At 49.2% G+C, this 21,485-nt stretch overlaps 1 protein-coding gene across 2 annotated transcripts; it reads right to left on the reverse strand.

The window, feature by feature from the left end:
• Positions 1 to 8,909: 8,909 nt before the first annotated feature.
• Positions 8,910 to 18,541, reverse strand: COPS7B (COP9 signalosome subunit 7B). Of its 2 annotated transcripts, none has more exons than XM_019532862.1 (6): positions 18,365 to 18,541; positions 16,402 to 16,477; positions 13,964 to 14,052; positions 13,221 to 13,423; positions 11,882 to 11,987; positions 8,910 to 9,164 (listed from the first exon to the last, which is right to left on the reverse strand). In XM_019532862.1, the coding sequence occupies exons 1-6, from the start codon at positions 18,524 to 18,526 to the stop codon at positions 9,006 to 9,008; spliced, it is 795 nt and encodes a 264-aa protein (XP_019388407.1). In that variant the 5' UTR covers positions 18,527 to 18,541; the 3' UTR covers positions 8,910 to 9,005. The 2 variants fall into 2 exon arrangements, with proteins under 2 accessions (XP_019388407.1, XP_019388408.1); XM_019532863.1 differs by lacking the exon at positions 8,910 to 9,164 and adding an exon at positions 9,171 to 9,652.
• Between the last annotated feature and the right edge of the window lie 2,944 nt (positions 18,542 to 21,485).

Genomic DNA, 21,485 nt, shown 5'->3' on the forward strand with positions numbered 1-21,485 from the left:
CCTCCAAAGACTCAGTGAGCTTTGGACCAGACCTGGGATACATTAGTGGGAAACAGCCTGTCACGCTGGGTGATGCTGTTATTCTAAGACCACGGGTTATTAAGCGCCTTGTTGATAGCCCCATCCTCCCCCCGGCCTCTGCGCAGCTATGAGCCCCTTGCTCCAGTAGGGAGATTTATTGAGCTGCGCCTAGGACAAACACACAGACCGACCAAAATTTATGGAGCGCAGCCTGACAGGGCTTCGTGGCTGTAGCTGCTGCCACCGCTCCTTGCTACGGAAAGCGCGCGGAATAGATCGTTAAAAGGACTCTGAGCTTTAGAGGAAACAGAAGTGAGGGGAGGAAGGCAAGCAGAACTCTTACAGGAGGGCTCTGTGGTCTCTTCCTTCCCAGACACTTCCCAGAGCTGCAGGAGCTGCCCAGCATAGCCAGCTTGGGAGGGCTTTGGCAGCCCCAAATCCCAGCCCTGCTACAACCAAGACCCTGGGTCCCTACCAGTAAAGTCACAGGGTCTAGGTGCCTGGCAGGGGGTAAAGACCCCGGTACAGCCATTGAGACCCAAGGACAGAGAGATTGCCTCCACTAGCAACCATCAGGTAGCCAGAGAAACTTGCAGCCAGGCCCTCCGTACCCTACATCTGCAGGAACAGCAGATGTGCCGGGCTTGCAAAGGCTGTGCCTGTGCCACTGACAGCTCCATCCTCCGTTTTCTGCCCTTCCACAGGACATTTCTGCCTCGTCGGAGGCGACACATCAGCCGTGCCCGATTCACAGGTAGCCTTAACCCAGAGCGCACAGAGACAGGCCAGAGGGGAAGCTGGTTGGACCCATGGCATTTCCTGCTGGGAGCCAAGGGGAGCTCGGAGCATCCTCCCCAGAGACTTCTCCGGGCATTTGAATTTGCTGCCTGCAAAGCCCTGCTAACTGGTGCTCTCGACACCAAGCACGTACCACGGTTCCTGGTCTACGGACTTGGCCCCCTATCCACTCCCCATGCAGACAGACCCTTAGAGGGAAGAACAGCTGCCTCTGAGCCCCGTGATAGGTTCCCTTATGCCCCCTCCCTGAGTATCACACCAAGCCCTGGGGAAAGCAGAGAAGCCACCGCTGGCCTCCGCCCTCCAGGGTAGGAAAGCACAATAGGGCAGAGAGGGGGGCATGGCTCCAGGACATCTCGGGGTTGCATTTCCTGCATACTAGGGGGAGAGACTAATGCAGTAAGTGGGCAGCAGCTGCTGGGAGGCATTCAAGGGCCTGGCTTGGGTGGAGGGGTCTCTGCCCCAGGCCCAGGGGCTCATACTACAAGCTCCAGGCCCCTGGCCGGCACTTGTGAACTCCATGGTTTATCCCTCAGTCGAGACCAAGCGCAGCACACCACAGCAGCTGATGCCTTCTCCCCTCCTGCAGCAGCTCCTCCAGAACGAGGTACAGTGTCACAGGGAGAGGGACCATATGGAGCACCTTCTGCCAGCATGCAGGCCTCTCGTTGTCCTGGGCGGCTGCTCTGGCCCCTTCTGCTCCGCGGAAACGGATCGAGCCAAAAAGTGGGGAGCAAAGCTGCAAGAACTGAACATAGCTGAGCAAAGGCTCTGCAGCATCCTCTCCCTTGGCCTGGCCCTGCCTACAGAAGCTGGACCAGATGAAAGCTGCTCCTCCCCAGCCTCAGGACACAGCTGTGCCAACCCACCCTAGGAGGGGCTGGCTTCTTCAGGCAGCAGAAGGCAGGTGGGAGCATCAGCACTATGGTACAAGTCCACCAGCACGCAGGAGGCCTCTACTGCCACAGGGGAGCCTGGGTGTTCAGCCTTGAACGAAGCAGACCTTGCATCCAGGCCCTGCTATCAGCCAGGTGGAGAGGCAGCAGTCTGGGCTCCGATGAACCAGGCCTGAGCATAATTCCCCTTCGGTCACCGCCCCTGTGACCCTCAGGAACTCAGCCCTGCAGCCCCTGTGCCACCTCGTCCAGTGGAGCCAGCAGCAACAGGGTCCAAGCTGGAGGCCCTGGCAGCAGTGGACCTCAGCCCCAGGCCCCTTCAGGAAACTCTGGCTCTTCACTTCCACTCAGGTTTTGACAAAGAAGAATTACTCTGGCATTTCTCTACTTGCCAGGAACTCAGAAAGGCTGCAGCAGGGCAGGATGGTCTTGACACCCTGGATTTCTGTTCAAAATGCCCAGGTTTATCTGATGGATCCCGTGGAATTTGCACACCTCACAGTGCTAGCATTGCCCAGTGCCCCTGCAGCACCCTTAAAGGATCTTGTGGTTCTACAGCAGCCTGGTTGAGAATCACTGCCACGGGACATGGGTACCACAGTCTGCACAGGGCTACTCCCAGTCTGGGATGAGCTGGACTCCCCCAGTCCCAGGCAACCATAAATTTCTCCCATCCATGACCCTTTACTTACAAGGGAGCAAGGCAGGATGGGCAGCAGTCTTGCAAGAGCTGCCCATGTCCTGAGGCAAGACAGGCCATGCCTGATTCAGCGGGGCCCTACACCTAACCTCTGGGTACAGCCCCAGTGTACAGGGCTTGGCACAGCCCTCTCTGACCCAAGTCAAAATGATAGCGCCTCCTAAAGCCGACATGCCCTATAGGCACAAGAGATGTGAGCGCAGGGCCTGGCCTTGACAGCACAGAAGTCCCCTTCCTGGTCATGTCCAGACCAATGCAGGGACAGGGCAGCCAAGATCAGGCAGGCAAGAGGCATGGGAAAGGCACAGGCCTGCTCACTTCGTAAGACTTCTGCTAGCGGGCACCCGCAGAGGGATAACCCTCTCCCTCCGTCTTCTCTAAAGTTTCACTTAGCCCATGAACCCTGAGGGGCACAGACGTTGCCCGGGGGAGCTCCCAGAAGGATCCCTCCAAAGTGCATAGAGATGGAGTGAGTGGCCTTGTCAGGTGGCACAGATGGAGGGCAGGGGATTCATTAGGCCAGGGGTGGCAGCAGAACTGCTGTGAAAATCCAGGGTAATGACTTGCAAACAGCCTTTGTCAACAGCACCTCTGCGGGCTGGGAAAAGAGCTCTGCAGAGGAGGCCGAGGTGGCCTCCCTTTGATAGGGATAAAACAACACCAGCTATTTTCCAGCCCCCACAATAATTAGCCTACTCTATTACCCATAATGCCACAGGCCAAGGGGCCCACAATGGCCGGCGTTATCTGCTGCGGGGGAGAAAGGGAGATGATTCGACGCCTCCTGGAAAAACTTAAAAGCTTTAAAAAAATAATAAGAGTCCTACATAATTCCCTCCAATTACACTAACGAGGGGCTCTGATCAAAGCACCCAGCAGATATCAATGCCACAGCCTTCCTACCACCCACAGGTAGCCCATGTTACCTTGGGAAGCCGTGACACTGGAGTGGGGGCTGTGGGGAAGGGGTCAGGGCCTTCCCAGTATGTCTTTGGCAGAGTAGAGGAGAGAACCCAGGAGCTCTGGGGCCTGCCACATGCCTCAGTCACAAAACTATCCTTCTTCCTTGGAGAGAAGCAACATTTTCTAATGCAAAAATGCCCACTCTGATTTCCCCATGGGCGTCACAACTTCCAAACTAGGTAACTGCCTTCCCCTCTCCTCTGCCAAAGAGCTCCTAGGAACACCTTCTACCCAGGGGGCTGCATTAGCGCTGAAACCAGGGCTGGGAGGGACCTCAGGAGGCCACACCTACTGCAGCCCCCTGCTAAAGCCAGGATCATCCCTAAGTCAGTCCAGCCATGTGTCTGTCCAAGCTGCTCTTGAAAACTTCCAAGGATGGAGATGTCACAGCTTCTCTAAGCAGCCTGTTCCTATGCCTGGCTACCCTCAGTCAGAAAGTCCTTCCTAATCTCCAGCCTAAGTTCCTTCTGCTGCAGCATGAGGCCATTGCTCCTAGTCCCATCCCCTCCAGGCACAGAAAATGGTCCATCTCCATCACAGAGCCAATTAATGTAGAGGGCAAACTCCTTCTTCTTGAAAATACAGCTCTAGCTGGAACAACCTTCCCCAGGGCAGACCGCAGGCTGATGAAATACCAGCCAAATGTCAACCGTCCCGGACAGACACTGGCTGACCACAGGCATCAAGGGAAGGAAGTAAAATAGGGACAGGGATTTTTAAAGACTCTGCTGAAAAATTCAATCTGCTGAGCTTAATATCACGCTGGAAGTCCAGAGTGGAGTTGTGGAGGAGAATGGAGGAGTTTAAATTTGCACTTAACACTTTTTCCAGTACTGTAGCGTTACCCTCTGTCTGGAGGGAAAGAAACAAGTCAGCTTCCTCTCCGGGTCTGGAGTATTAGCAGGATGCAGCAGGGTGCAGGGTGGAGACGTAGCAGAAGCTTCCTACAGCTGATTTCCTGTTGTTGGCCGGAAGGGGTCTCAGGGGTCTCCTAGTCTACCGCCCTGCCTGAGGCAGGATCAGCCCTGTCCAAACCAACCTACAGATCCACCGTCTCACCTCTTTGCAAAACTCCAGTCAACTCTGACACAACACGAGGCATCACACCCGAACCTGCCACAGGGAAAGCAAGGGAGCCCCAGCAGCCGACCTCCTGATGCTGTACAAGGCTGTTAATATACGCTCAAGAGATCCCAGGCAGAGGCCGTGTGCCTCACTAAAGGAAGGCAAACCCCCCTACAGCCCCCACTAGACAATCATTTCTCTAGCCTCTTCTTAGAGCAGCCCCCCAATCCATGGTCAGAGAGGATTTTTACATTTTTCTGTGCCTCAGTTTCCCATCTCCAAAAGTGAAAAGGGATCTTACTTCCATACACTCCCAGGGAGAGGCAAAGCATAAGGGTGGTCAGGAAGGGTGTAGTGACCACCAGCCTGGACAGCTCTCTGAAGAAACAGCTTGGTTTAAAAACCTTTCTGCTGGACTCGAGGAGTGGGGGGAGGCATTTCTATACAACTCCAACTGATATTTCGCTTCCCGCCTCCCCCAAGACCTAAGATCTGGGAAAAGCTTCACTCCACGTTGACTATTACATGTCTATTTAATTATCCAAATTAATACAACTGCAGGCCTGGTCCCCTGCACTGCTGCCCTCTCTGCAACAAATGAGGGGGTCCTTGCTGCTTGGAATAATCCACACACCTTTCCCCTGGGGTAGGCAAGTGTTGATACAATCAGAGAAAATGAGGGTTGAAGGGACCTCAGGAGGTCACATTTAGTCCAACCCCCTGCTCAATGCAGGACCATTAGAGACAGGTCCAGCATCAACCCTATCCTGGCTGCTGTTCTCTAGGAATCACCCTGCTGGGCAATGAAAGGGAAAGCCCCGGGGCTGTATTTTGCTTGGCTTTCCCGGAAGGCAAAGACTTCTACTCTTGCATGCATTTTAGAAACACCAGAGCCTCCCTTCTGACTCCTGTTATTGATATCCACTGCCCAGCAGCCTGGAGACCTGTCAGCTGGTATGTGCCTGAAGACTGAGCCTACACCAAACTGCAAGGAGGTGTTATTGGGGCAGATCCCTACACCTGTGCGAAACCCTAGTGAAGTCAAGGGGATTCCAGAGACGAGGGTCTGGGTAGGGGCAGCTGTAGGATCAGAGCCAGAGCACAAATGCAGAAGGACCCTGCAGGGTACTCAAGATCCATCGTCCTTGTGCTCAGCACAGACTGGGCTGGTGCTTGATTTCTGTCTTTCCAGGAGAGGAGAAAGAAGCAGGTTGCAAGAACAAGGCACTGAGATTGGCAGCCAATGTCGCTGTACTTGTGGCAAATGCCCAGCAGCATCTGGTATGAAAAGGGAGCTGGGCTGCCAAGATACAAGGCCCAGAGACACAGCAGCAGGCTGTACTCGTCTCCTACACTTGCCAGTTCCGTTTCCTACTAAAAATATGGGAGAATGCAGGACTGGGAGGGAAACCATAAGGCCCTATGGAGGGCAGGGAGGCATCTCTTAAGGGGCTGGACACTGTCCTACAGCAAAAGGCAGCTGCAGCAGTCTACCATCACCCTATATGAAGGCCTGGAATGCTATGCCCACCCCTGAGGCCTGCAGGGTGGAGCTGAGGCCCAGTGGGCAAAGCTCTCCATCACTCGTGCCAAAATCTGCCCATGCCTCTAACTGCCACTCCTGTACCTCTGTCAAGAGAACCCACCCTCTTCCCTGGTCTCATCTGAGCCCTGGTACCAGGGTGTCAAGCCTCCATCACACCATATTGTACTACTTCTCCCAGATCACATGTGCATGGTCTGTATTCCTGCCCCCTTGCCATTCTTTCTGGGAGCTGACAGGCTCCCTTTGCTGCTCTGCCCCCACACCACTGGATCCTTCCCCCTCTCCCCACAGCCTTCACTCCTGGACCAACAAACTAGCCTACCCCTCAAGTCCAGTTCATTAAAACTGCAGCTTCATGCTGTACAGTTACTGAGCTGGAGCTCAAGCCAAGGCCCCTTCCATGCACAGATTGAGCCTCCATTTGTACAGCACCAAGCACAGTCGTCAATTAAGTCCTTAAGGCAAAGAAACTCATCCTGCCAAACCTCTGCCTCCTTCTATGCCTTCCCCACACCAAAAAAGCCTGGGACCAAGTCACTCTGTGCATGGGGCCACTGGTAACTTTTCCTTGTTTCTCTAGGACTAGCAGGAAAATGAGGTGTCAGCTCCCAGTGAGGCCTTGCAATTTTGGAGAAGAAGTACAGGAAGCTTGAAACCTTACCACTGAGGAAGCTGTGATGGATTGACGCTGCTCCCTGGAGCACCGGAAGGAAAGACAAGTTACTTAGACCTCAAGGGCTCCCGGTCCTGGGAGAAGAGGCAGCAGGAACTGACCGACATGTTGGACACTCCAACGTGGCTCTCTCGGGCTTCACAGCACAAAAGTCTGTTAGACGTGGTCCCAGAGGCCAAGGAGGGAGCCTGAAGAGGGTACGCCCCATGGAGAAGCCAGCAGAGCTGCTGCCTGGGGAAGAGATGTTCTTCAGCTGTGAGAAGATGCTGCTTCTCCAGGCTGGCTCATAGCACCTTTCACCAACACAGCTTCTGCTTGGCTGGGCTTCCTGAGGGGGGAGTGGAAAAGACAAGAAGCAACTGGCAGTGGGGTGATAATTCCTCGCCATCAGGTTATGGTTGAGATGAGCACACCTGCCTGCTATAAGCCAGCTCTTCATGTGCCCAGCAAAAGGAGGAGAGTCATTGACCTTCAGCAGAGGGCCCAAGCTTAGTACACCTCTAGGGCGAAGAAAGAGTGCGCATCTTGCTAAGGGTTCACGTCAGCACCCAGAGGAGGGTGCTCATGGTGCATGAGACACCTACACAGTAGCTGGCTGCAGCTCCCGGAGGAAGAAGTACAGCCTGGCACTGGCCCTTGGAAAGCCAGGCCAGTCAAGGGATCCTCTTTGTACTGTTCAGCTCCACAGCAGATGCCAGGCTCTGCTCCTGGAGCTGGTATTTGGAAGCTTCTCCACGAGCAGAGCAGCAAAGTGGAGCAAGCGGGGCTGACCAAGTAGGTGTCACCCTCTGACAATGAGTCAAGCAAAGGAATTGATCTGAGGAAGCAGGAGGGAGCCTACCCATCTACCTGCTCACACTCAGATCAGGACTCAGCTCCTGCCTCTCCCTGCACAACCCTGGGCAAGGCATTTCTCTCTTCCTGCCTCAGTCCCCGGCTTGTAAAATAGGCATAAGCTGTCTCAGGCGTGTTGGGAAGTCAGGAACAGAGAAGGCCCAGATCACGAGAGCCATGGACCTGCCCTAAGAGTCTAACCAGTGTGCGCCCGAGAGCCCCCAGCTGCTACCAAAGCCAAGAGTCTGGAGCCTTGCGTGAAACCAGCATTTTTAATTTTTTCTAAAATGTGCTTGTTCATGTGAATGGCAGTTTCCATGTTGACCCCACCCACCCCTTAAAAAACAAAATCCCCATGCCCCTTGCCAAACTAGGTGCAAGTCACCTGCAGTTAGTCTGTAACAAATATCAAACACAGAACGAAGGCAGAAATGCTTTAGAGTCACAACAATGTACAAAAAGAAAAAAAGTAAAATACAACCTGAAAGTGTTCAAATTCAGAAAGGCTGGTAAAATCCATCACGGCAGCAAAAGGGTGCCATCGCCACCCCTGTCAGCGGGTCTTGGGTCACCAGCCTGTCACCAAGCCAGGGGTCTCTTCTACACAGGTCACTGTTGGAACAAACCATCAGCTCCAAGGAAGATCGAGCACCTTGCACTCGAAAGATCTCAGCAGGGGAACTGATCACCAGCAGCCCTGGGAGGACGCAGCAGACACTGAGAGAGAACATGATTTCCAAGCGGTCCCGAATCACGGGAACACAGAAGGCTCAAGTGAGAGTAGCTCGCTCCCTCCTGCTGGATAGGTGCTCCAACGTTGCGGCCTAGTGCTTTTAAACCACGGCAGCTTAACAGGCTTGGTAAGGGCAGTAAATGGGAGGTTAAGTAAACATAGCCCAGCACTGGGTCTCACCATCACAGAGCGAGGTAGTGTGAAGTCACCCTGGTTTGAGAGGGCAGGGGGAGAGAGGGGCTGGAGATATCAATGGAAAGCAGTTCCTGACATAGTCACGTTCTTGGACTCCCTTTGGGGTGGGGGGAGGCAGTAATCTGCATGGATAGTGTCCTCTCTCTCAGCCCAGCTTCTGCATCCAAGTCTGTTACCTGGTATTCATGTTTGCCCCAGCTGAGGTTATCTTAGCTTCAGGTCTGAATTACCATGGCAACCTCCTCTGAAGACTGAAGAGGCTGAGAGGGAGAAAACTTTCCACAGATGCCATTTTATTTTGCATCACAGGATTTGTTTTTTTTATTTGATCAAGTTTTTTTGCTCCTTTCTGTTAATCACCTCTGTCCAAAAGTCCCTCTCAAAAGGCCTAAAACAAGTAACAGACTGGACGCGAATGGAGTTTGCACAGTGTAGCTTTGTCAGGCACTGCCAGTTTGGGGCTGGATTCAAACAGGGCTTTTATTAGCCAGCCTGGGGAGAACTGGCCCAGAACCCACTGAACAGGAGACGCGGGGCCTTTTTTTGCTCCTTTGGGCCAAAAGACACCTCCATGGTGTGTTCTAGTGACGGCTGGAGACCAGCCCTTTGACTTTGGACATCTTCTTTGTGGGCTGCCTTTGTTCCGCATGCGGGGGACACTCGCGCTCCACCAGCTGCTGTTCCATCTCCTGAGCCGATGATGAGGCTGTGGCTTTTAACGTTTTCTTTATGTTTGTGACCTGGGCGAGAAGAGACAGAATCAGCACTTGCCTTTTCCACCATCTGCAAGAGGGGAGGCCCCTTCTGTGAGCAGAGACTGGAAACGCCCGCAGAGGCCCAAGAGGAGCTCATCAGATACAAAGCTCAGGTGTGAGCGCACTAATTGCTTTTGAGTTTTATCCGACAGCATGACTGAGGGGCAGATGTCCTGCCTGGAGCCGTAACTGCCAATGCCCCATGGTGGACTTGGTTTGGAGGCAACTGAGGGTGGCTGGTCCCTCAGACTAGACACCAAGAGTAACCTCATGAGCACCAACAGGTGGATAAATAAAGCGAGTGGATAAATTCATGGGTGATAGCTACTGAACAGAACGGTTGGAGATGTTTTCTCTGGTGTCTCTGAACCGATAATGGTGGATGCTGAATAGCGGATAGATCATTCTAGTGATATCGAGTTCAATGCTGTCCCTCTTTAGCATCCGTTTCAGCTACTGCTGGAGATAGGCACCTGTTAAGAACAGAAGCAGTGCCATGCTGTGTCACATCAATGGTGGATCTAGCCCAGTAACCTATCTGGCTGTACAAGGCAATTGTCACATCACCTGGCAAGCCCGAGGTGACTGTAGAGGAAGAGGGGGCATCTGCAATAGAGGGGGTAAACCCAGCTCTCAAAACTGGTAGCAAAGGAAATCAGCAGTTGGAGCAGCCTGCTAATCTAGGGCTGGATGGGAAATAAGCACCGAAAGCAGCACTGCACTCCATCTGCAAATATGGGGCCTGAGGGCACTGCCACAGAAACTATGAGAAGCAATTTGGTAAAGAGCAGCTTGAGGGAAAACCAGGGGTCAGGACTGCACAGGCCAGTTCCAAAATGCCTTAGAGAGAAGTGGGGGTGGAAGGGACCTCCAGAGGTCACCTATCACAGCCCTAGCTTTAGGCAGGATCAGTCCTATCCAAACCAAACGCGTTCTGGGACCCAACCCCATCACTGAATGGAAACTGCTTCGGAAAGTGAATGGGACCCTACAAGGATGCAACAGGCTGCAAGAAATAAATCTTGAGCTGGAGTCTCAGGAGGACCATTCTCACTTTTACAGCTGAATTAGCCAAGCTCTGTTCTCGCAAGCAACCATGACTCCCTCAGGCTGAACTCATGGGCTTCTGCTGCCCTCTGCTGACTGGCTGCAAAATTACAGCTGCTCGGGGGAAACCAGCTTTTCTCCTTCTCAGAGACAGGACAGAGGTTCTGTCATCTCCACACTTGGGAGGACCTAGGCTTTCAGGTCCCATTGAATGCTCACCAAGCAAATATCAGCCCCAGGTAAAGCCTTCAAATCAGGTGCCAAAAATCATTGCTCACTCTTGAAAGCGTGACCACACATCTATCCGTGGGGGTCATGGGCAGCCATCTATCTGCAGGGTTAATGTGGACAAGTCTCCATCACTGAGGGAAGCTGCTAAGAGCACATTTTATAACTGCAACTTCTAAAGAAGGGTCTTTAAGGACAGACTCCAAAGGTCCTTTCCATCCGAAGGTAGGATTCTGCCAGGAGCCAGGGCGGCAGCAGGCAGACTGAAGAGCCCCCAGCAGGCCTGGCTGCCAGTAGTCTAATTACCCCCAGCTGCCTGCATGAGCAGTTGCCTCTTTAAAGCAGCTCTCTCAGTGTCAGTGTCCAGGTAGCTACTCAACAGGACAGAGCCTTCCTGTCTAGTCCTTGGGCTGCTGATTCTATGCTCTTAGTTTCCTGCTTCCTACCTCTTCATTCCTAGTTTCCCAGTCCCTAGATCCTGCCCATTTGTTCCTAGTTTCTTGTTCCCTGGGTCCTGCTTCCTGACTTCATCCTTGCTTCTGGTTTCTGCCCATTCCTTTCTGATTCTTGTCTGCTGACTCCTTGTTCCAAACAGCCTTGCCAGCACCTTGCTTCCTTTGCTCCAGACTCCAATCCAGGCCTTTGTCTTCAGATACCAGACTCCTGGTTCGTGGATTAGCTTGGTGATCACCCAGATCCCAGTCTCTTACAGACATTCTGACCCACCTGCTCCTGATCTCCTGGCTCTAATTGGGACCCTTGCTTCCCTGACCTTGCCTGTTCTTGATCCCTCAGGTTGTGACCCTCTAGGATTCAGTCCTGTCCACCTGTATCCTACATCATACCCCTGATAAATTCAGAAGGCTGATGCAAAGAAATCTTTAACAGTATTCTTATGTTTAAAATATGTGGAGTTCACTAGGTTCAATATGTTCATTCATTGATTTGTTATTCAGGGAAAACCTGTCATTTCATAGGCATTGCACTTCCATCGCTGTTGTGTGCTAAAAAAAAATGGGGTTTCCTAACAAACCAACCAAGGGAATTCCCAAAGTGTTTCCTGCCTGGATCATCTTTAAGGAAGGCTCAGAAACCCTGTCAGAGGCTAGTCAGTCAAGTCTGGCTCAGGCTTTCAGTGAAGTTTGGTACTGGACACAAGGGATCTTTCTAGAGGACTTCTCTATCAAAATAATGTGTTCGTCAGGATTGCTGGTTTCCACTCAACAAAAAACCTGGACCTGATAGCTGGGAGTTTTGCACGGTAAGGAGCAAAGCATGATGACACTGCTGGGCATGTAAGCTTATGAAGCACCAGCCTACATTCACACTTTCGCCAGATCTGTAGCTCCTCACTTCAACTGGCAGCAACTTTTCCCCAAACCACTACCTACGAACACCAGCCCAAGGCAGGATGACTCTGTACCTACCTCTGTCTCCACCTGCTGCTGCGTTCGGTGGTGGTTTTCTTTGTACTGGTTCGCTCTAAGCACCTGCTGTTCAATTCCTAAGAGAACAGCCTCACACCCATCACACCTGAAAATTGAATACACAAGGGTTGGTCAATGGTGCACAATGCATGAGACATTATCAACATGAAGAGTAACATTTGCCTAAAAGCACTGGAGGACATAAACACGCGAGCAGCTGAGACGAGGGAAAAACCAGCACTTTGTTCAACTGGTTACTTTGCGGTTTTGGCAGCTCTTTGCGTCTACTCTGTTCCATTGCTTGGTTGGTGGCTCTAGGAGATGCCCATGGGAACACTTCCTTGGGCTCTGCACTGATAGAGGCAAAGCCAAAACTGAAGCCAGAGAGGCAGAAGGCAGCTGTGGGAACAGAGAAGATGGGTCTGCAAATGCTTGCTGGAACTGCTCTCATCAGACTTCCCCAACAGAGCAGTAAAAGTCTTTAAAACCTTTTTAAAAGGTCAGGGTTTATTATGTACAAAGAGATGCAATAAACTTTAACAAACTTAGAACATTAACAAAAATTAAGGTCGTGCTGACAGAGACCCTCTAAGAAGTTACCAAATGGTGCAACATGAACACTCTTCAACTGCTATTCACAGTGGGGAAGAACAGAAAGGGCATTTGAAATAGATTCATAGTTATGCACCAGACAATGCAGAAGGATCCTCTCACAGCAGAGTCAGGGAGGCAGAGGCAAAGAGGGAATGGGAAAGACTAAAAGACTCAGCAACTCTGGGTTATAAACGCTTCAGTGTTTATCTTGCTGGGGTGATCTGACCCCAGCTGCCTTCCTGCCCCTTGGGCAGGGAGCTGGACCCAATGATCTCATGAGGTCCCTTCCAGCCCTAATGCCAATGAAATGATGCTGTCATAGGAAATTAATGTTAGTTGTATGCCTAAGGCCCTCATCAACAAACAAACTAGGCAAGTATTGCCACTCCACAGGGAAGCTGTGGGAACGAATCCCATAAGAAAGATTGGTGGGGGCAGTTTTCCAGCAAATCAGAATAAGGCAGAGACCATCCGCAACAAGGAAGGGGGGCCTACAAAGGTGATTCAAGCACTTTGCATTCACAACCTCCTTAAGTTTAAAGGACTGGGACTCTGGGATACAGTTTGGTAGGATTTGCTGGGGAGCAGGAACAGCCCCTTTCCCAGACAGCTGCTCCCAAATGCTAAAGAAAGGAATATTGAAGCCCAGCTCATGCTTGAATCAGAAAAAGTCAGAACGAGCTTTTTCCCTTTGAGACGCATACACAAAGCAAGGCAGAGAAGGCTGAGCAGTGTGCCAGCTCACCATTCTTGGAGTGTTTTCATAATGTTACTGATGTCCTTCTTCTGAATGTCTCTGCCAATGCAGAAATCCACCTCCAGTACCTGGTTGCGCTGATCCAGCTTCCCCTGGATGATGTCTGTATAGACAGCTTCAATGATCAGGTCTTCCAACTCCCTCAAATTCCTCATGTCCAGGTCTTTCAGCAACACTGAGTAAGGAATGCACTAGACAAAAGGAGTCCAAAAAGAAGCTATCATTCACCGACCCAGAAGGGGAATTAAACCTTGACTGGAAGTAGGGTTAAAAAAAGAGCTTGCAATTAACCATCAACTGTATCCCATACTCCACCCTACACAAATAATAGCGAACAAGAGGGGCAAAGGCAGCAGTTGGAAGGTCATGGACAAGACATGCTTGTTGCATTTATTCATTGAAATCTGGAGGAACAGTGGATTGCAGTATGGTGGAAAAATGGAAGCAGCCTCCCAAGAACAGACATAATAATTACCAGAGCCTAGGACTTGCTGGCCTCTGTGCCCCTCCTGAAAACATTCTCTTTACCAGGCTGTTAAGAAACCCCAGCATCTCACTCCTGGAAGTCCATTAAGTTACTGACTCCCCAAAAGCTACATAGGAGCCATATACACTGCCAAGCAGTTTCCCTGTTACATGTTCCCCAGTACATGCATACAGCCAAACACAAACCCAAGTACACCACTTAAAAAAAGGCCTGGTGTTCCCTATCTAAGATGCCTGTACTCTACCTTCATCCTGGCAGCCAAGCTTACAATAGTCAAGTGCTTCAGCTTGTTCTTCTGGGCCCCTGTTAGCTCAGGCAAGTTATCTTTGTTCGCTGTTAATGTAAAAAAAAAAAAAAAAAAAAAAAGAGCGCTGAAGTTACGGGTTTTCCTTCTAGAAGTAAACAATTCTTCAGGTTACAAAAACCTCAAACCAGTTGGACCAAGTGAGTCTGAAACACTGATTTCTCTGGCTACTGCGTGTGCTCGTGAGAAGAAAAATCTGCCATCAATAACAGATTGGCCACACCCAAGGAGAGGCAGAGGGAACTCGAAAGGAAGCTGGCGGTTTCATTGTTATCTGTTCTTCAGCATCTCGGAGTGTGGAATTAGACTGTAAATTGCACGTACACAAATGAGGCCCTGCCAGAATAGACCGGCAATATTTTATTTCCAGCACATAAGCCACCTCTGTGCTTCTACTGAACTGATGTAAATACAAACTTGCACTCTTGTGGTTCCAACAGCAAAATAAAATTTGGTAATTATTTTTCTGAAAACCATCAAGAAATTATTTAGGGAGATGCTTTTATGGCCTTCCTGTCACTGCTGGAAGAGACTGGCCATTTCCAAAACAAAGGGGCTCTTTGGAATCTCCTTGTTAGTGTAAGTCAGCATTTCAGGAACATAAGTGTTATCTTAGCCATCCCACCTCATTCAACACTTTCCATTTTGGCTTCCTGTGTCCCTACCACATACATTTATGTTTTTGGCCGGGAGCAAGATTACTCTTTCCTGTGCACGTCTGTTTTGATAGCAAGGGTCAGTCCAAACATTTAGAATGTGACCCAAGCTCTGTATTTTGCCGGTGCTATACTGCAAAGGGTGGCAGCCAGGGGACAGCCCTCTTCATAAGGGGAGAAGAAATTAAAGTCAAGGATCCCTCTGCTCTTGCAAGGTCGTGCCCTGGGATCTAACAACTGTACACAGCAGGCAGGTTCTCTAATTGGTCATGAATCTTGTTTTTGTAGTCTAAAGACATATGAAGCTTGTGCTGCTCCACATCTACCAAATTTTTCACCCCCCTTTATCTTCCCTGCTCCACATTTTCAATTCACATTGCTCAGATAATAAAGGGAACGGGTGTCAATATAAAATCCAAGAGAATGATTTGTGGAGCGTTCTCATATTCTGCATCCAGGCTGCTACTCGCAACCTGGACCAGAAAGTATATAAACACAAAGCGCGCAGCAAGCCTGATATGCATCTTCACACCAAAATGTACCACCGTTCAGATGGGCTGGCTCTGAAGTCCTATGCAAGTGGTTGCTCCCTAGTCACAGTCCTGGATGATACATTTTTACTTTCTATAGCACATGAAATTCCCAAACCCCAGAAGCAAAATGAAACTGTTCTTGAGTACAGCCAATGGTCCCTAGGCAGGGTAATAGTGGCACTCAATTTTTGAGACTGATTGAAAAAAAAGTTGTTCCTTTCTGAGACACTGCCTTTTGTAGCCAGTTTCTCAATATTCCAAATATTCCTGGAGCCGAGCATAGGCTTGGTTTCTGTCAAATATCAACACTTAAAGATTTAAAGACATACAAGTTTAAAACAGCATTTCAATCCAAAGCATGCCATTGATAATTACATTTCTGAAAACCCCTTTTGTAGATAGATCTTTTAATTCAAAATATCATTAGGGATAGATTTTTAGAGGCAGGCATGTGCAATTGTGTGTGAAATGCACATATAATTGTGGGTCTAATTTGTATGCATAATTATCACAGCAGCCGAGGAGCGTAAATGCTGTATTTGTGCAAATGGACTCAGCACGCAATTGCATGCGCATTTTTGAGGGTCACACCTGAAGTGTGAAGCAGAAAATGCAACACTTAGAGAAGCCTTGTTTACCAAGATTTGGTCAGGAATGGATTTTAAAGAACAGGTTATAGTCCCCTGAAAAGAAAGACAGGTTTAGATATGGAGAAGTTTTCATATTATAAAACTCATCTAATAGGCAGCAGTCTAATTTCAAAACGGCTGCCGGAGACTGCTCTCTGCAGAATAAGGATCTTTTGAATATGAGGAGATAACAATGAATACAACTGCAAGTCACTTCATGTCACAGCGATGGTCCAAGCCATCTTAGTAAAGTGCCCATTCTAATCCTGAGCAATGGGACACAACAGTTTAGCCATTGCTTTTCTTCCATTTTCTGGAAAAAGAATCTTATCCAGAGAGCTGTATCCAGAAAGACTCCTGTGGTCCAAGTTTTCCTTTTAGAGTTTTTTGGATTTTGTTTTTTTTTTAATTTTGTCACATTCACAAAGAGGACAAACACTTGAAACTGCCTAGGAAAGCAAAGAGCTGCACAGGCTGGTTCTGAAACACATCTTACCCTCAACTCAGCCAATGTAATCCTTGCAATTAGCAAACACCACATGATCACAGCAATCTCTTACCTACGTAATCTGGGTACGTTCCATAGGCAAAAAGATTCAGCAACTGGAAATAAGCAGCATTAGGTCCTTCAGCAAGCTAAACAGGAAGAAAACAAGAGAGATCTTATCTTAGGCAATAATGGCCAACGTGATACTGGCATGCAGTTTCTCTACAATGTGTTTTATTTCACAAACAATATGGGATTTTTTAGGTTAAAGGATTATTTTCAGCTGTCAAACAGTGGGATCCACCCCCCACCCTTTTTTCTTGTAAAAGACCTGTAATTAGTACTACATTTCAGTATTTTAGTCATGGAAATGGCTATATCATCCTGAACTAGAACTTGAATTTATAGCCAGCTGCTTTATGCAATCTCTTAAGAAAGCATCCCTTTTAATTTAGCTTTAATCCCATAGGGCCTGCTGTTTTTATCACATGACAGATGAGGAGATTACAGTGCTGGCTAGCTAAGCATCCTTACTGGCAACTTGGAAGCTCAGACAGCTTACCTACAGAGTCTCAAACAACCCCAAAGGGAAGTGGGTTAAATATGTGCCTCTGTATTTTATCACCTACCATGCAACCTTTCTAAGTAAAGAAAATCAGCTTCCCTGCTAAAGCTGCACGCCCCAATTCTGGAGGGCTGTTTTTGGGAGAAAGATGCATGTAGTATACAGGTAGATACAGAACCTTCTCTCACAAGCAAGCACTGCACTGTGGTAACAGCTGCAGCACCAAACTGGGTTGGTATTTTCCAGGGGTTGATATGAAAAAGGTGGGGAACAGCAAACATCCAGCTCAATGTTAAGAGCAGTTGAGGCATGTCTGGTCACACACACATTGCGTGTGATCACACATACATTGCAGAATTTAACTGGATGTCCAGTTAGCATGCATTGCAGAATTTATCCCCAGAACCCTGAAATCTACACCAACTCAATGGTTACCGGTGGTGGCCAATTGCACTCCTCCAGACATTCACCGCGGGGAAGCTACAGAGAGAGAGATCATCCACATGAATGACAACCCAGACCTCCCCATCCACAGAGATTTAAAGAACCTCCCAGGTCACTGCTTGGTCTCCCGCAAAACTTTTTAGACACTAATACAAGCCCTTGTAGGACACAACAGTGCAGCAGCTTGGAGAAAAGTGTGAAACAAAACCACCATTTGGAATAAACATCTAATTTCCACCCAACAATAAAGCCTCCTGGTTTTGACTTTCTGTGAAAAACATAAAAGGCTCTAAATTGGATCCGAACAGGGCCCAGCCACTGCAGTCACATGATGTACAAATGGAGTATTAGGAGTTCTGCAAAAGGTGACTGTGTCAACCCTGATCAAACTATGGACCACGTAACACTCTGCGCTCTATATAAATTTGATGATGACATTGCATAGATACCATTACACTGGTGAACCTTAAACTGGACTTTTAATTGTTGCTGCAAGTCAGGTGTTCTAGCAAAATCCTCCTCGTTTTAAAAGAGGAGGCTGCAGGCAGTCCCTTCTCTGCAAGAGCTCAGAGTCTCCAGAATTTGCTCTGCATATTGGTCAGAAACCATTTGATTTTGGTGATTATTCATTCCATCCTGCTACAAAAGACATCTGTTTGCTAGAATTCTCGGACACAATGGCAGATGCTTTCCAGGACAACAAAAGGAGATTTTGTTTCTCAGCGACTGGGCAAATTCCTGTTTAGAAACCATTATTTTAGGGCTGCTGGGATTTTACTGTATTAGCCATCATATTAGTGCATCTGGAGCCCTGTTACTTAAATCAAAACCAAACACAAAGACAAAATGGATGTCATCTTTTGTACACTAGGCCCTCAGGAGGATGGAGAAACACGTGGGACTCCAGCAAGAAGGAGGTACTGGAACTGGGCCAAGCCATATCAGACTTTCCCTGGGAGAAGAAACTCTCAGGAGATTCCTTTAAACCAAGGTGTGGAAAGAACAATTCCAGCCAAGTATCTCTTACCTCTTGTACATTTGGTAGCTCCAGCAGCTCTCCAAAGACGTACACACCAGGAGCCTCTAGCACTTGACTTATCAGAGTAGTCAGGGCTGAGCCACTGGTACCTTTGGCTAGTAAAATAAACTGCTCAAGGAGATTGCATGATGGCTTCTGTTCTCCTGCCATTCTAGGTATTTTAATCTGCCAAAAAAAGAAGTCATGTTAATTAATCCTCCCTCTGTTGCTGGGCATTTGACAGTGGATCAGAGACCAGGGCTAGGATGGTGGGGTTTTAGACTCAGCTTTGCCTGGTTTCTCATGGGAATTCAGTGCTCCTGAAGACCACACGACAGAAAGCCAGGGAGACCAGAATTCCATCTGTTCACAGAGCAGGAACAGCTCAGGCAATAGTGCCGAAAGCTTCCCATACACAGTCCTGTAACTCTCACCTATGCTCGGAAGGACACACATATACCAGCTGAGCAAAGGGAGTCCAGACTCCATGGCTGCTCCAGACTTTGCTGAGACTGCAAAGTGGTGACAACCATGGCAGTGAGTTTTGTGCCATCCAGGAAAAGTTGCTGAGACTTCCCTCTCCGCAAAACTCATTATATGACATTAGTTTCAAACAGAAACTAACTTCTGTTAGTTCTGCTCGAAACTAACTTATCCCCTTATAGACAACACAGAAATCCTTACGAGCATTTTTTGCATCGCTCACTAAGGTATCCAAGTACCTGTCCATTATCAGCAAAGCAGGAGCACAGAATCGAACCGCTTTCCCAGCAGAAAAGGAGAAAATGAATGAGGTCTCTCACTAGATTAACCAGTTACCATACATTTTTGCTGACACGACAGAATTTAATTGATGCTTTTTAATTACAAAACTTAAGTGATAAAAATATCCCTGAGTAGAAAGGCCCAATTCAAGTATTGTTATCTGATATATCTTTATCTTCATCTCTGGCCTGATACATCCAATGCACAAGCTTCACTCTGAGCATTAATAGCTTTGGTTTTGAACCACAAGCCTCGTTATCAGGACACAGACTCAGCAAAATAAACTGATCCGATAAGCAACAAGCCCCGAGAAAGCTGCAAAAAAATTAGACTTCTCCCTAACCACAGTCCTGATGCACTATTAGATACAACGATCAGCGCTATATTTACAGAGGACATTTTTGATGGCAGTTTTGTTGCCATCACTGCCTCTCAACTACGATGAAACGAAATTGTCCTCAGAGATCCTACACAGGCTCAGCTCAGGCTGCACACATATGGCAACAGGACCACAGCAGCACCTCTGCAGACTGGCCTGCGAGTAACACCAGCGTATTGGCGTGTCTAAGCAGCAACCTAAGACTCTGAAGCCATCATGTCCTGAGTGAGCTGAATCATTTTGGAGAAATGAAAGGACAGCTGCTTCTTACTCCATTTTGCCTTTATATAAAGTTTCCTCATCCTTTTAAAACACTTCTTCACCCAACTTCACACTAACACAACTGACTACCTTCCTCTTTAAAACCAGGTTTCGTATTTTCCATCTAGGGGCTTCTGCTCCCTGAGTTTGTAAGTCCTTTTGTTCAAGAACCATCTTCTTGTTATGGGTATAGACATATAATGGGTGCCAATTTCTGATTGCAGTGGCACCAAGAGAAAGGCTTCAACGTTAACACCAACAGCTAACTTCATATCATATCTAAGGGACAGATCAGTATCATTGCCCCCATTCACACACAAAGGCGCTCATGCACAGGTTACATGAGACTGGAAACATAGTCCAGATTTCATGGCTTCTAGCAATTTCCAAACAGGGTGCCATGAAACTCTGGGGTACCCTGAGATCCTTTCAAGGGTATCACAGGGCGCCCTGCAACATCACCACTGCTAGGAGCACAAACACAACCTGCAGCATAAACCCAGCGATTTCCCACGGGACTCCAGAGTGTTAAAAACAATCAGACCTGTTGTGGGCCACGGCTCGCTTAGCTCTCTGCAACGGAAGAACTGTTCTGCTACTTTTCCATAGTTAAAAAACAAGTGAAAATCCAGGGCAGGTGTTTTCTGAGGGTGCCTCAAATCCAAAAAGGTTGAAGGCTGTCCTTCCTTTACACAACAAACAGGCAGAGCGTGTTGTACAGGATGATGATGGACCGACTGGGCTTATCCCAAGATGATTGTGAAAGCAATACCGGTGGTCACCTTTTTTTTTTTTATACTTTAAAAGAACAGACAATGTCTGCCGTGATGCCGGTATCGCATTTGAGCTGGCTTGCAACATCTGAGATGCCTCGACCGAGTTTTGATTTATTTACTTCTTACAAGTGATATTCTATTGTGAGCGACTGCTATACAGACAGAAGAAATACCAGCAGTCCTCGACTTACAAGGTTTCGACTTACAACATTTCAAGTTACCACATTTTGCACTTAGGATGTTTATATACCGACACCTGGTTTCCACTTGGACCCCAGTTTTGACTTTAGGTCGCTCGATCCAATGCAGTGTCAGCAAACACATTCGCTGCGTCTCCCTGGAGAACGTCGTCCCAAACCTCCTCGCATGCTTTAAGGAAGCTGACGAGACTCTAGAAAAACCTGCAGCCAGGGCTCCCCAGAAGACCAAGAGGCCTTCAGAAGGTCCAGCAAGGTCACCTCGAAAAAGTCCTTCCAAATCAATGACTGCTATTTACAATCTAAATACATCAGTGCAGCTATATTAGTCTATTAGTCTAGATAACCTAGCTATATTAGTCCTGTGGCTGTCTACAAGCTCATCGGGTGGGGGTGGGGGTGGGGGTCAGCAGGGAAGGGAGCGGGGGACACCCTGGTGCCCAGGCGCGGAGGCCGGAGCCGTCTCACCCCCTCCGCACCAACGAGAAGCCGCCGCGCCGCGTCCAGCTCGGCGGGCCCAGCGCCCGCGGGCAGGGGCCGGACGCGGCGACGTCTACTCCGGGATGTCCATGGCTTGCCTGGCCGGACCCGTGCGAGGCCGCGCCGCAAACCTGCCTGTCCCCCCAGGGGAAGGAGGCGGCTCCCTGCCCCCCGCCAGGTGCGGCCCGGGGGAACATAGTGCTCACCCGGCTGCTCCGCGCCGCCGCCACCTCAGGCCGCCATGAGCGCAGCCCAGTCCGTCCCTCAGCGCG

This window comes from Crocodylus porosus, unplaced genomic scaffold (genome assembly GCF_001723895.1).
Source record: "Crocodylus porosus isolate Cpor-Errol unplaced genomic scaffold, CroPor_comp1, whole genome shotgun sequence".
In the NCBI taxonomy this organism is placed as follows: domain Eukaryota; kingdom Metazoa; phylum Chordata; order Crocodylia; family Crocodylidae; genus Crocodylus; species Crocodylus porosus.

Excerpts from the sequence above, each read along its gene's own strand:
- COPS7B (XM_019532862.1), bottom strand. The coding sequence starts at position 18,526 with ATGGCAGGAGAACAGAAGCCATCATGCAATCTCCTTGAGCAGTTTATT. Across the intron at positions 14,053-16,401 it reads AACGTACCCAGATTACGTAG|CGAACAAAGATAACTTGCCT; the intron begins GTAAGAGATTGC and ends TTACATTAACAG. Across the intron at positions 11,988-13,220 it reads ATGAAAACACTCCAAGAATG|GTGTGATGGGTGTGAGGCTG; the intron begins GTGAGCTGGCAC and ends TTCAATTTTCAG.